Source organism: Copadichromis virginalis, linkage group LG7, assembly GCF_057382275.1.
Source record: "Copadichromis virginalis isolate Kocher_CV1m ecotype Utaka linkage group LG7, C_Virginalis_male_GT1.1, whole genome shotgun sequence".
Lineage (NCBI taxonomy): Eukaryota > Metazoa > Chordata > Actinopteri > Cichliformes > Cichlidae > Copadichromis > Copadichromis virginalis.
The window spans coordinates 55,133,960-55,147,237 of record NC_140624.1 but is presented as its reverse complement, the minus strand read 5'-3'; the positions used below and the strand labels follow the sequence as shown (position 1 = coordinate 55,147,237).

Below are 13,278 nucleotides of genomic sequence, written 5' to 3'. Positions count from 1 at the left end.
TGGTGTTGTCATGTTTTCTGAAATGTTTCTGTGTCCTGCACTTCGAGCCGCTATAGTAATCAGTTAAGAAATGCCATTGGTGTAAATAATGTGTGTGTCTTGCATGAATTCAGGAGGTGATGCTAAGCCCAACAGCATCATCTTACAGCATGTCGCAGCTCACTGGCTCCACGGAGTACAATGTGAGACTGCAGGCTGCCGCTGGAGCCCAGAGGAGTCGCCACGTGGCCACCGTCTTCACTACCCGTAAGCATTAAAACACACACAAACCTCTTCTTAATTAATGTGTACGTATAGCTGAAAATTGGGAGCACTGGACTTGTCGCTGCTTTCTCAGAAGTGAAGGGTTTGGCTGTTATGCAACAGTCCAGATGCACATTAGAAAGAGATCTTCTAATGTGCATTCCTTTCATTTGCACTGATATTGGAGCCAGATCACCTGTGCTTGTTTTTCTTTCTGTCTGAGCTCCAGATGGAATAACCTTCTTTCTCCTTTGTTTGGCCCTCCCCCGTTCCGTAGTTCTCTCTCAGGATGCTATATACAGCCTCATGCTTTGTTTATTTAACAGGGACGAAAAATAAGTGAGCGCATCCTTCAGGGTCTCTAACGCGATGCCTTTTTAATATGTGCTTTTCAGTCGGACAGTTGTACAGACGCCCACGGGACTGTGCTCAGATATTACTGAACGGAGAGACGACCGCTGGTCTGTATACCATCTATATTGGAGGAGAGGAGAGCCAGCCCATCCAGGTTTACTGTGACATGACCACAGATGGCGGAGGATGGCTGGTGAGGAAATCAGCCTTCTGGAATCCAAATAAAGCCCGTGTCACACCATTATTCAAGCTGAATCCTGATGATTCTGCTTATGTGGCACCTGTTTTTCTGATGACAAATGATAGACAGCACCACAGTGGCCTTAGCCTAGCTTCTTATGATTGTCGTGAAGCTGTTTTGACACTCATGAGAGTCGGTACTCTTCAGGTTTTCCTCAGACGCCAGAATGGAAAGCTGGAATTCTTCAGGAACTGGAAGAACTACACGGCTGGCTTTGGTAACATGAACGATGAGTTCTGGCTGGGTAAGCTCGCTCATTCTGGAGCCGTATTTGCTTTCTTTCCCTCACTCACTGCCCTCCTGACTCACACATATTAAACTTGGGTTGTAGGTCTCTCCAACCTCCATAAAATCACATCTTCAGGCCATTATGAGCTGCGAGTGGACTTGAGGGACAACGGGGAGAACGCCTACGCGCAATATGACAAGTTCACAATTGCAGAGCCAAGGACACGCTATAAAATCTACATAGGAACATATAGTGGAACAGCAGGTTGGTATCACTTTAATGAAATAGCCTGACATGTTGGGGAGTACGAGTATTAACTTTGTACTTTAACGTTAGACAAGAGAAGGGTATTCACTCTTGTTTCCTTCCAGTAAGTGTAATAAAGGCTCAGTTCAGTTGAACCTCTCAGAATAAGCAGATTTTTTTTGTCTAGTTTATTTAATGAAGCCAAATTTTATGTTTATACTGTCAATATTTTTTTGACTCACAGCCAATTAATTACAGAGTATTTGCTTGAAAGTTTACACTAATCCAGGTTGGAAAAAAACACTCACTCTGAGTGTCACAATATAAATTTTTCTTTTTGTTTAGCACTTTTGTTGGTTGCTCGATCTGTTCTGATGACACAGGAGAAATCCCTGAAAAGAGCATTTTGATCACCTTCAAAGGATTTAATAACCACGTGAAATAGCTGGCTCGTCAAAACAAATGGAAACTTCATAAAAGGTTTTATTGTTCGCAGCGCGTCTTCTGCTCGTAACTCCTCCTGTGTCAAAATAATGTTCCATTCTCGTCATATATTAACACTCGTGAATGTAGCTTTTGGCTGTGAAATGGAGAAACACCACTGGTGCTCACAAGTTCTTTGTAAAAGTTTGGCTGATAGTTTGATTCAAATATGAACACACAGAGGTCTGGATCACACCCACTGATCCGGATCAGTGAGTCTGAGCCAAGACACGAGGGCACTGCACTGAACACAACTGTCTCAGCAGCTATATCGCCCTCTTTAAAGTTTAATAAAGTGAATATAGGGACATAAAATCTTATGATCCTGAGACACTCAGTGATTCAGACGTAAGCACCACGAAAGATAAGATAAAACCAGATAAGATAAGAGGCTTTATTAGTCCCATTGTTGGGAAATTCAGATTGCTAGAGCAGCAGAACGAAGAGACCAGGAATAAATAGATGAAACAACAACGGAAGACAAATGTAAACTATACAAGGCAGAAGAAATATTATTTACATATATATATATATGGATATGTAGATGTAGATGTGATACAGTGATACACTTGGCATTTCAGAAATATGTACAGTGTGTGGTGCATTTTCACGTGTACAGTCTGACAGCAGCTGGAAAGGAAGACCTCGGATATTTCTCCTTTGCACACCGTGGGTGCAGCAGCCTGTCACTGAAGGAGCTGCTCGGTGCTGTCAGGGTGACCTGCCTGGGGGTTGGAGGTGTTCTCTAGCAGGGATGACAGCTTAGCCATCATTCTGCTGTCACCCACCACCTCCGCTAGCATCCCAGAACAGAGCTGGCCTTCTTGATCAGCCAGTTCATTTTCTTCCTGTCTCCAGAGCAGATACTGCTGCCCTGCAGAGCAAACCATAAGTGAGGGTCGATGCAACCACAGAGTCATAGGAGGTCCTCAAGAGATGCCCCTGCTCTCCAAAAGAACCGAGTCTCCATAGCAGATACAGCCTGTTCTGTCCTTTCCTGCAGATGGCCTTTGTATTGTTAATCCAGTCTAGTTAGGGTGTTAGGTACTTATATAAGTCGATGCGCTCAGCATCCATTACCTGGATGTTCACGGGTGTAAGTCGAGGATGTTTGTACCTGATCTGTAGGCGGTTCTCCTGGTACCCGTCAACAAAGTAATTTCTCTGTACTCCCTGTTATCAGACCAACAACTGCTGAGTCATCCAAGAAATTTTGCAGGAAGCAGTGATCAGAGCTGCAGGTGAAGTCTTGTGGTGTATAAGGAGAATAGAATAGAACTGTTCCCCGAGGGGCGCCTGCAGAAGACCCTATCAGACACACACTTCTGGATCCTTACATACTGATGGCACTATGGACTACCTTGCCAGGTAGTCCAGGATCCACGTGGTGTTGGTTGACACCTGTGTACTCCTGCTTGTCCCTCAGGATTGTGGGTACAATGGTATTGAATGCACTGGAGAAGAAGAAAAAAGACATAATCTGGAAATACTAGAAAATGTGACACTATTCCCGTTTTGATCACATTTTGTCTGCACAGTTTATTAAAAAACAACAACAAATAATTCAAAAGAATTTTTTGGGGAATTTTTTTTTTTCAAAAGAAGTTTTCTGTCTTAAAACCTTGGGTTTATCTTTTGAAGTACAAACAAGCTCACAGCTGTTTCCTTAAAGACATAATTTAATCCTGCATTTTAAATCGTGCAATTTCGACAGTGACGAATGTTCTCATTAAACTCTTGGCAATAAACTGAACGTATTTCCTAGAATGTCAAATTATTTCTAAGAAAAGTCACTTTGACAAATCCAGTTAAGCTCATCAGACTGCCTTAACTGAATAATACTCATTTGTCCACCAGGTGACTCCATGACCTACCACCAGGGTCGGCCCTTCTCCACTTACGACAATGATAACGATATCGCTGTGACCAACTGCGCCTTGTCCTACAAAGGCGCCTTTTGGTATAAAAACTGTCACCGTGTCAACCTCATGGGGAAATATGGCGACAAAAGTCACAGTAAGGTACGAACGCTTTCACACGCATCGCAGAAAATGAAGTGGTAAACCATAACACGAGCCATAAGCAGTTGAATTATCTAATGAGAAAATCAGATTTTTCCCAGTGAAACTTGCTCCCTGCTCACTGCTGGATGTGCAGTTTAGGAAAAGCTGATGATTTGTATTGTTTGGGGGGGGGTTGTTGTTGTTTTTTCCACAGGGGATCAACTGGTTCCACTGGAAGGGCCACGAACACTCGATCCAGTTTGCAGAGATGAAGATAAGGCCGGCCAACTTCAGAAATTTTGAGAGCAGAAAAAAGCGATCATAGACTCATCAAGCCCTCTCTCCTTCACACCTCATCTCCAGGCATCAGCATCTGTGCTCCCCCATCTTTAAGACACTCTCGAACACTCGAACACTCGAACACACGAACACACGTACAGGCAGTCAAACCACGCTGTGACTGAGTTTTCAATGTGGGGAAAGACCCTGGAGGATCATTAACTGGGGGTTTTTTGTTGTTTTTTGTGTAGTTCTCCCGTGTGTGATTGTATATTTTTGCATTCCCAAAGAGAGTAGATGCTAAGTTTGATTCACGAACGGACATATATGTGTTGTTGGGACCAAACACCTGTAGAAAAATTTAAGTAAATTAATTTAAAAAATTAAAAATGGATCTGAAACGATTCACTGAATCAGTAACATGTCAAAAGGCACATCCCCTGAAGTCATGCATCAGAGCGTTCGCCTCATCCATCTCAAACGGAAACACTGACCAGGTTAGATGCATCACATGAAAACTTTAAAGCTTAAAAACTTAAATATTGTCATATGTTTACTGTACAAATCCACTTATCCCATCCCCCAAGAAGCTATTGAACTCTTGCTTGAATTTTGATTTACTTATTTTGATAGGAAAACAAAAAGACCTGATGCTCTGTAACCTTCAATACAAATAAAAGAAGATGTTAGTTTGATACAAGCGTGTGGTGGCTCTTCTTATTAGTGACCAGCTGAACCACGTCCACCCCAGCAGATGGCGGTGTTTGCTCTGTGCAGTACTGCACAGGGGCGCCCTGTGTGTTGCTGCTAAGTGCAGCTGAAGGACTAATATTACCAGGCAGCTGATGGTAAGTGTTAAAGATTATTCACAGTGGCCGTGGGTCTTAAAACAGTAAAAAGCACCAAATTTTAAAGGTCTTAAATTGCATTTATTCTTAGGTAGAGTAGCTTGGAAAATAACAGCAACATTCATTTATCAGGTGTAGTAGCAATTACTGTTAAACACAGCTCAGAAGGTCTGATAAAAAGTGTTTCATTGTTAATTAAAAAAAGGGGGGGGGGGGGGGGTTTAAAGACATGACTGGGGTTTGGTCTTTCTTTGATTCAATGTGTTACTAAAAGATCTTAATTTTAGGTTATTACCAGGTTGATGCTATTATAAATCTTTTTTAAATCTTTGCAGAAGGGCGTTTTGCTTTCGGTGACTGCATCTGTTCAACATGCCAAAGTTTAAAATGTGGTTTATCTTTTCTCTTTTGCAATTCAAGGCCTTTGGATCCCCCCCCCCCCCCCCAGCTCCAAGCCACAGAAGGTTTGCAAAGTCAATACCTTTTCTGCAGTTGTCATCAAATCCAAATTTGATCGCCTCTTAAAAAAAGAAAAAAAAAAGACTTTGGAGTTGAAAGATTTGACTTTAATGAGAAAATCCAGTTAAAGATAATTGAGCCACATGCTCTACTTCCTGTCAAGGCTAGATATCTTTTTTCAACATTAGCACGTGGCCGAACGATCCGACCCTTCTTCGCAATCTGCAGCCACTTCTATGTCCTCTCTGCACCCTCTGGCACAGTTTGTTTGTTTTGCAGTCCAATTGAATGGGGACATTTTGGCCTCTTGCATCTGATCCTACAAGGGAATGATCGAAGAAACAGCTTCTGAGTATTGGTGTCAGCCTTTGTGTGTGCTCACTGAAGACTGACGCTTTCAGTTGTTGGAAGTTTAGGATGTTGGAACTATATGTTTGAATATTACAATTAAGCATGCAAACCCCAGGACACGAGATGTCGGCTGGCACAGAGCTGGGAGTTTTCCATATTAAGTTCAAGATTTAGAAATAACTTCTGACCTGGATTTCTACTAATGCATGCTGCTAATATCTCATTTCATCCTGAGGTGTTTCTAAATAAGGGCTCCACAAGTTGGACGTCCTTGTAATCTATCTCCAGACAGACTAAAGTGCTCAAGTAAAACCTTTCCAGGGATCCTAGTCTTCACTCTTTAGGAACTTGTGTTTGTCAATAACAGGCTAACATTTCCCATGGCAGAAGGGCTGATTGCAGACACAATAATGCAGATATTTTCTCAGATAGTTTAAGTGTTTACATCTCTGCCTGAAATCTGTCAGATTTTATAGAAAGCTATCCCAGAACAGGTTTAGCTTTCTACTGATGTTCTGAGTTCTTCAGGCTCTGACGAAGGAGATGGCAGGAAGTCCGCCACTTTGTTCCAGACTGAGATACTTGAGACAGTCAGAAGATGGATTGGTGTGAAATTTGTGGTCCCAGGAAGATAAAAAAAAAAACATTATTCAGAATCAGAATACTTTAATAATCCTTAAGGAAATTATGTGGGTTACAGTTGCTCCAAGACAATAAGGTAATAAGACTGAACTAATTAAATAATACAGGGTGGGCCATTTATATGGATACACCGTAATAAAATGGGAATGGTTGGTGATATTAAAGTCCTGTTTGTGGCACATTAGTATATGTGAGGGGGCAAACTACTCAAGATGGGTGGTGACCATTTAGAAGTCGGCCATCTTGGATACAACTTTTGTTTTTTCAATAGGAAGAGGGCCATGTGACACATCAAACTTATTGGTAATGTCACAAGAAAAACAATGGTGTGCTTGGTTTCAATGTAACTTTATTCTTTCATGAGTTATTTACAAGTTTCTGACCACTTATAAAATGTGTTCAATGCTGCCCATTGTGTTGGATTGTCAATGCAACCCTCTTCTCCCACTCTTCACACACTGGTAGCAACACCGCAGGAGAAATGCCAGCACAGGCATCCAGTATCCATAGTTCACTTTACTCAAATAGCACCTGCAGTCCCAGTCACCAGATTTCAATCCAAAAGACCCAGCATCTTTGGGAAATGCAGTCAACAAGTCTGCAACAACTGCATGATACTATCGTGGCAATATGGACCATGCTCTCTAAATAATAATAATGGATTGGATTTATATAGCGCTTTTCAAGGCACCCAAAGCGCTTTACAATGCCACTATTCATTCACTCTCGCATTCATACACTGGTGGAGGCAAGCTACGGTTGTAGCCACAGCTGCCCTGGGGCAGACTGACAGAAGCGAGGCTGCCATTTCACGCCATCGGCCCCTCTGGCCAGCACCAGTAGGCAAGTAGGGTAAAGTGTCTTGCCCAAGGACACAACGACCAGGACAGAGAGCCCAGGGATCGAACCGGCGACCTTCCGGTTACAGATACGCTTCCCAACCCCCTGAGCCACGGTCGCCCGAAAGAACGTTTCACTTTATTGAGTCTATGCCATGAAGAATTAAAGCAGATCTAAGAGCAAAATGGGGGCTCAACCCACTATATCCATAGTACTTCATGCCAATAAGAGTATTTCTAGGAAAGCTTTTGTTACCTGTAAGGGTCTCTTTAGCTTCCAGCATATCAGTATCAGAATGCGGCCTGGTTCCTCCACTGAGGATTTCATCTGAGGCCTCTTTTTCTTGTTTGTCTAAAGAAGTCTAAGGACACTAATGTACACTTAGGAGTGTGCATTACAACAAATTCATCCCTTGATCAGACAATAGTATGACCAGGTCAGTCTTTCTAATTGTACTGGGTGTAAGAGTTTGGAAGGTAACCTTTCCTAACCCTTGTTTGGAAGTGTTGCCTGCAGAAACCTTCATCTTCTTAAAAAGAACAGGTCAGCATGTCTTAGCTTTGCAAAGTTGCATCTGTGCAAACCACAAGATAACTGTAACTATGTGAAAACCAACACTGCTGAGCATTGTTGGTTTTCACCAACAATGCTCAGCAGTGGCAATGGTTGGTGAAAACCAAACACAGCATATCAGCACAAACACATCATACGGGTGACGATCTTGGCACCTTGCATTCATTTAGTTAAGCATGAACTCCTCTGTATACCAAAATATTCTACAGTCAAATGTATGAGAGCTAAAGTCTGGCTCAAATTGAGTCATGCAACAGGACAACAATTCCCAGCACAGCAGGACAACTACAAAAGAATGGCTGAAAAAGAAAAGAAACCCGATATTGCAACAGGCCAGTTAGAGTTCAGACCTCAACCTGATTGAAATGCTGCCGTGTAACTTTAAGAGAGCTGTTCTCAAACCTCTGAAATGAAGCAACGCTGCAAACAAAAGCATGCCAAAATTCCACAAAGTGACAAGACTGATAAAGTGAGAAAATGAACTAATGATAAATTCAAGTTATTGCTGCTAAATGGTGGGGCATTTTTCACAGGACTGCACAGATTCCTGTAAAAACTTTGTTTTTCACATGACTCCACATCCCACAGGGTAATGCATACACCCCTTCAACAGAGACTTGCCTTAGTACATGTGAACCAAAATTAGCCAAGAGTTCTCAGAACTGTCATGCAGTTGTAGCACATTGTGATACTCTCAGTATTTGAACAGTGTTATATCACTGTTTGTTCAAAGAGCTGTCTCAGATTTACACAGCCAGCTCTCTCCTGCTGATGCAATGACCTAAAAAATAACTGGTTTCTATTCAGTAAACAAAAATGAGCACATGATGTTCTGTTTTATGTAATGTTGACTGTATAATTTGATTCTATTTTCATAGTGTGCCCTATGTGAAATATTTTCTGCAAGCAACATGAAGACAGAGCTTTTACTTCATGAGGTCAAATGGGAGCCAAAATTTAAAAATAAAAAAAAAAGGATTTCTTCATGTGCCAACTGAGCAAAGGTTACTGTGTTGCCTAAGAAAATCTGTTTGCATTAATCACGCCATGCGGCCTCACTGAATCACTCTGGACTGTCATAAATCAAGTTTTTCAAGGAAACTTTTCCCCAAGAGTGTGTGCTATATTTGAATTGGCTCTGCTTTCAGTGCCGAGTCCCTGGCACTGTGCGAACATGTATCTAAATCATCGGCCACAGTCCTTTCAGTGCTCAACGCACTACTTTCCACTCCTTCTCTGGACATATGTAATTGAAAAATAGGTAATTTTATGCTCTGTCTGATTCTTCTACATGCTGATGGAACTCCTAAAGCTAAAGATGATGGTGGCACAGCACTAAAAATAAGAAAGCGCATACACAGGAAGTTTGACCTAAAGCTCATTGTAGAGCAAATGGACATGATAGACTGCACCTGGAGGTGTCCACAAACAAATTTTACACAGAAGACAATTCACACATTCCTGCACACTACAGGGCAAACATTACTGGACAGTGATTAATGCCGTGTTGCTGAATTCAAGCAGCACGACACAGCAACACTGCAGAGCCTTTAGACTATTGTCTCAATAATGGTAGTGTGCTGGTTTGTTACTGACCTAATTTAAAAGGTTTGTGAAATGTGTTTTGACAGTTTTATGAGTTATACTATTTACCTGAAATGCAAGAGTGCTAACATTGATCAATAAACTTCAAACCTAACAGAAATTTTAGTTTATCAAATGATGATAAATAACAAGGAAATGCACAGATCGGGTAAAAAGTAATGCATCTGTCCTTAAAAGGTTTTCAAATTAGGTAAGTGCAACTTGAGATGAACAACAACATAAAAACGAAGCCAAAAGGCAGACGCAGTGTGTGAAAAGCTCAGTACACCCCATGACTCGGTAGCTTGTAGAAGCACATTTAACAGCAAAAACTTTACAAGTCTCCTACACTGTTGTGAAGGAAGTTTGGCCTCCTCTTATTTACAACATTGCTTCAGTTCATTGAGGTTTGTGGACATTCATTGATAGCTCTGTTAAGGTCATGCCGTTTCAATCAGGTGGAGGTCTGGACTTTGACTGGACCATTGCAACATCTTGCTTCTTTTCTTTTAGCCATTCTGTTGTAGATTTGCTGCTGTGCTGTCTTGTTGCAACACACTATTTCAGCCGAGCCTCAGCAGTCTAGAATACTCTAGAATACTTTGGGATTGATTTGGTTCATGGTCGACTCAGTGACTGCAAGATGTCCAATTCATCACTGCATTTTGGTCTTGCCTGTCCAAAGAACATTGTTCCAGAACGCCGATTACAATTTGTTCAGATGCAAACCTGCTGACGTGTTCTTTTTAGAGAGAAGAGTCTTTCACCAACTCTTTCAAACAAGTGTTTTAGTCTTTTTTCTGCTTGTACTGTCATGACGTTTAACATTTAACACACTAACTGAGGCATGTGGAAAACGAGCCGTCGCTCTTGGGGTTTTTAATGCTGAATCACACTACTTATTAATCTGTGGCTCTCTTCCACAGCATGTCTTTATCCTGTCTTCCTTCTCTCACCCCAACCGGTCGCAGCAGATGGCCCCGCCCCTCCCTGAGCCTGGTTCTGCCGGAGGTTTTTCCTTCCCACTGTCGCCAAAGTGCTTGCTCATAGGGGTTCATATGATTGTTGGGTTTTTCTCTGTATGTAGTATTGTAGGGTCTACCTTATAATATAAGGTGCCTTGAGACAACTGTTGTTGTGATTTATATAAATAAAATTGAATTGAACTGAATTGAATTGAGTCTTTTGAAACCTACTGCCTTTTAGCATGAGCGAATTTCAATTCAGTTCAATTTATTTTTTTATTTTTTTATTTTTTTTAATTCCTCCATAAAGCTAGGACATCTTACTATTCATCACTGATTGATAAAAAGAAACAAAGCCCAGGTTTTTTTTCTGCACTGTCGTCAGGCTGACAAAGAGTGAGAGCTCTGTTGAGCTGCATATCCCTTTAAACTTAACCAGCAATGCATTCATCTATAATACAATATATCTGTCTGCCAGAAAGGCAAATGCCAGATACTGTTATTACTATAATTATTATTATTATTATTATTAATAGCAGTAGTGGTAGTGGTATTATTATTGTTATTGTTCTTTCAATATCATTCCATGGAACATGGAACAAATCCATCTAAGTCTCATTCATTAAAGTGCTTTGAGAATAATGGTGCGAATTGAGATGAATTAATTCACAGCTATTTATGTGCAGGATAATCCAAGCAATACATAACATTGTGGAAAAATAATGACATTATAGTCATTAATCATTCTGACTATGCCCTGATGTCTGTTGGCTCAACAGCGCACATAACCATCTGATGCGTTACTCAAATTAGAATGTAGAAAATAAGACAGAGCTTAATACGCCGTGGCTGGCTGAATGACCTCCGATGTACATGAGATCATGCTTCGGGGGGGTTTCTGCCTATCAACGTGGAGCATGATCTGCTCGAATGGATCCCTGTTTCACAGATTAACAACAGAGCCTGTTTAGTTAATCACTGTGGATTTGATCAAATTTATAGATTTGATGCTATTGTCCATTTTACATAAGCAGAGTAATTACATGAAAGCCTCGAGGCCAGATGTCTGACCTCTGATTAAAAGCCAAGAAATCAGAGCTGACAGTTACATTAAACTGAATTATTTGGCTGCACGGTTGCAGTTTTAGTCTCTTCCGTCCTGTAGACAGTGGCTTTCATTTCCTTCTTGCTCCAAATTAAGGGATCTGTTAATCCTTATGTTAGTATGGATGCTAGTGCAAAGTCATCCCTCCTTCATTTTACAATGAGAGCATTAAAGACGAAACACATTTCATTAGATTGCTCCAGATGTATGTCAACTTGGACCTGAGCCTAAGAGGATTTTAGCCGTGCATATTGAACCGCACATATAAGCTACTCAAGTGGTTTCAATGCAGTCCCATATAGTGCTGCTTTACCTCATCAAGTTGCCATCTGGACTTTTAGGCAACAAATGCACTGGTGAAATATAAAGTATGTGTCATGTATGCACACAGAATTTTAATAGAAGCTATAAACCTGATTTAAAAGGCCAAAGAGATGTTTTACTTTGCTGTACTTACATATAATGGTGGCATATACATATAAGTGAAATGTTTATATCATGCTACCAACCTGTTATATGGCTAACACACAGACAGACAGCCATTCACACTCACATTCTATGGCCAAATTAGATCCACCAGTTAACCAAATCTGGTGGCACTGGGATTTGGGGAGGATTCTGGACGACTGCGAGAACCCACTGAAACCCAAGGCAAGGATGCAAACTTTTTAAAAGTGATTTGAATCCTGGACCTGCTTGCTGCGTGGATTTTTTTTTAGACCAAGGGTCTAAAGGTGCTGCAACATGAGGCATGTAGAATATGAGAAAAATTATGTTTGTGTTTTTGCACCTTAAACACAACCTCGAAGGCGTCAAAAAATGTAATAAGCATAAAAACAAACCTGATTGTTTCCATCCTTACAAAGAGATAGATGAAAGTAATTAATTGCTGCTTTTATCTATAGTGTTGCTGAATACTACAGCCAGTTAGTATGCACTTTACATACACAGAGGCTGAAAGCAGGGGTATCACTCTAGAACATGTTTGTGCAAAGTTAACAAAATGTACTTACTGATGTATGTGAGCTGCATCGTAATACATAAACCATCCATCCATTCTCTCCCACTTATCCTTTTCAACGTCACGGGTGGGCTGGAGCCTATCCCAGCTGTCTTAGGGCAAGAGGCAAGGTGCCCTGGACAGGTCACCAGTCTGTCACAGGGCTAACAGATAGACACAGACAACTATTCACACTCACATTCACACCTACGGGCAATTTAGGGTTACCAATTAACCTATCCCCACTAAATGCATGCTTTTGGACTGGGGGAGGAAACCATAGTACCCAGAGAGCACAGGGAGAACATGCAAACTCCTTATGTTCCACCTGATGGTGGATTTGAACTCAGGACCTTCTTGCTGTGAGGCAACAGTGCTAACCACTACATAAACCTAAATATTGGCTTTTTTGTTGTTTTTTTAATATATAAACCTAAAACTGGAATAATAGTTGGTTGCAAAGACTGTAAAAGATGATTTTTTACTTACTGATTTGTGGACAGCTTTATGGCTGCCATCACCACCTTACTTGTTTTATGCCTGAAGTTTCTATATTTGATGAGAAGGTGGACCGCTCACTAATTAGTTATTGTCAGATAATTGCATTGAAAATGCTCCAAAGTTACAAAACCATAAATATTTTGAGAGGTCCAGCCTAGGAGACTGCGAGGGGTTACCACAGTAAATTTTAAATTCCCCCCCAAAATTAAACAGATAAGTTAGATGGTTGTTATGAAGATGGAAACATGTTATGAAGAACCAGGGTGTAAATCTAACATATTTTCTCCATACAGAATACTTTACAGGGTACTTTAACATGATCAAAAAACAAT

The 13,278-nt window shown here is 41.0% G+C and overlaps 1 protein-coding gene and 1 long non-coding RNA gene across 6 annotated transcripts in view; one reads left to right on the top strand and one right to left on the bottom strand.

Moving 5' to 3' along the window:
- Positions 1-4,778, top strand: part of tnca (tenascin Ca) — a 38,930-nt gene extending 34,152 nt beyond the window's left edge. For all 5 annotated transcript variants that reach the window (XM_085464266.1, XM_085464265.1, XM_085464264.1 and 2 more), the window contains 6 exons: positions 114-246; positions 639-790; positions 986-1,082; positions 1,170-1,331; positions 3,654-3,817; positions 4,014-4,778. In XM_085464266.1, the coding sequence (XP_085320392.1) occupies positions 114-246; positions 639-790; positions 986-1,082; positions 1,170-1,331; positions 3,654-3,817; positions 4,014-4,124 (819 nt within the window). In that variant the 3' untranslated portion in view covers positions 4,125-4,778. The remainder of the gene's footprint in view (positions 1-113; positions 247-638; positions 791-985; positions 1,083-1,169; positions 1,332-3,653; positions 3,818-4,013) is intronic.
- LOC146706183 (uncharacterized) lies at positions 2,177-5,467 on the bottom strand. The gene is made up of 2 exons (XR_014921459.1): positions 5,408-5,467; positions 2,177-3,250 (listed from the first exon to the last, which is right to left on the bottom strand). It is a non-coding gene; the product is annotated as an uncharacterized LOC146706183 (long non-coding RNA).
- Positions 5,468-13,278: the final 7,811 nt, after the last annotated feature.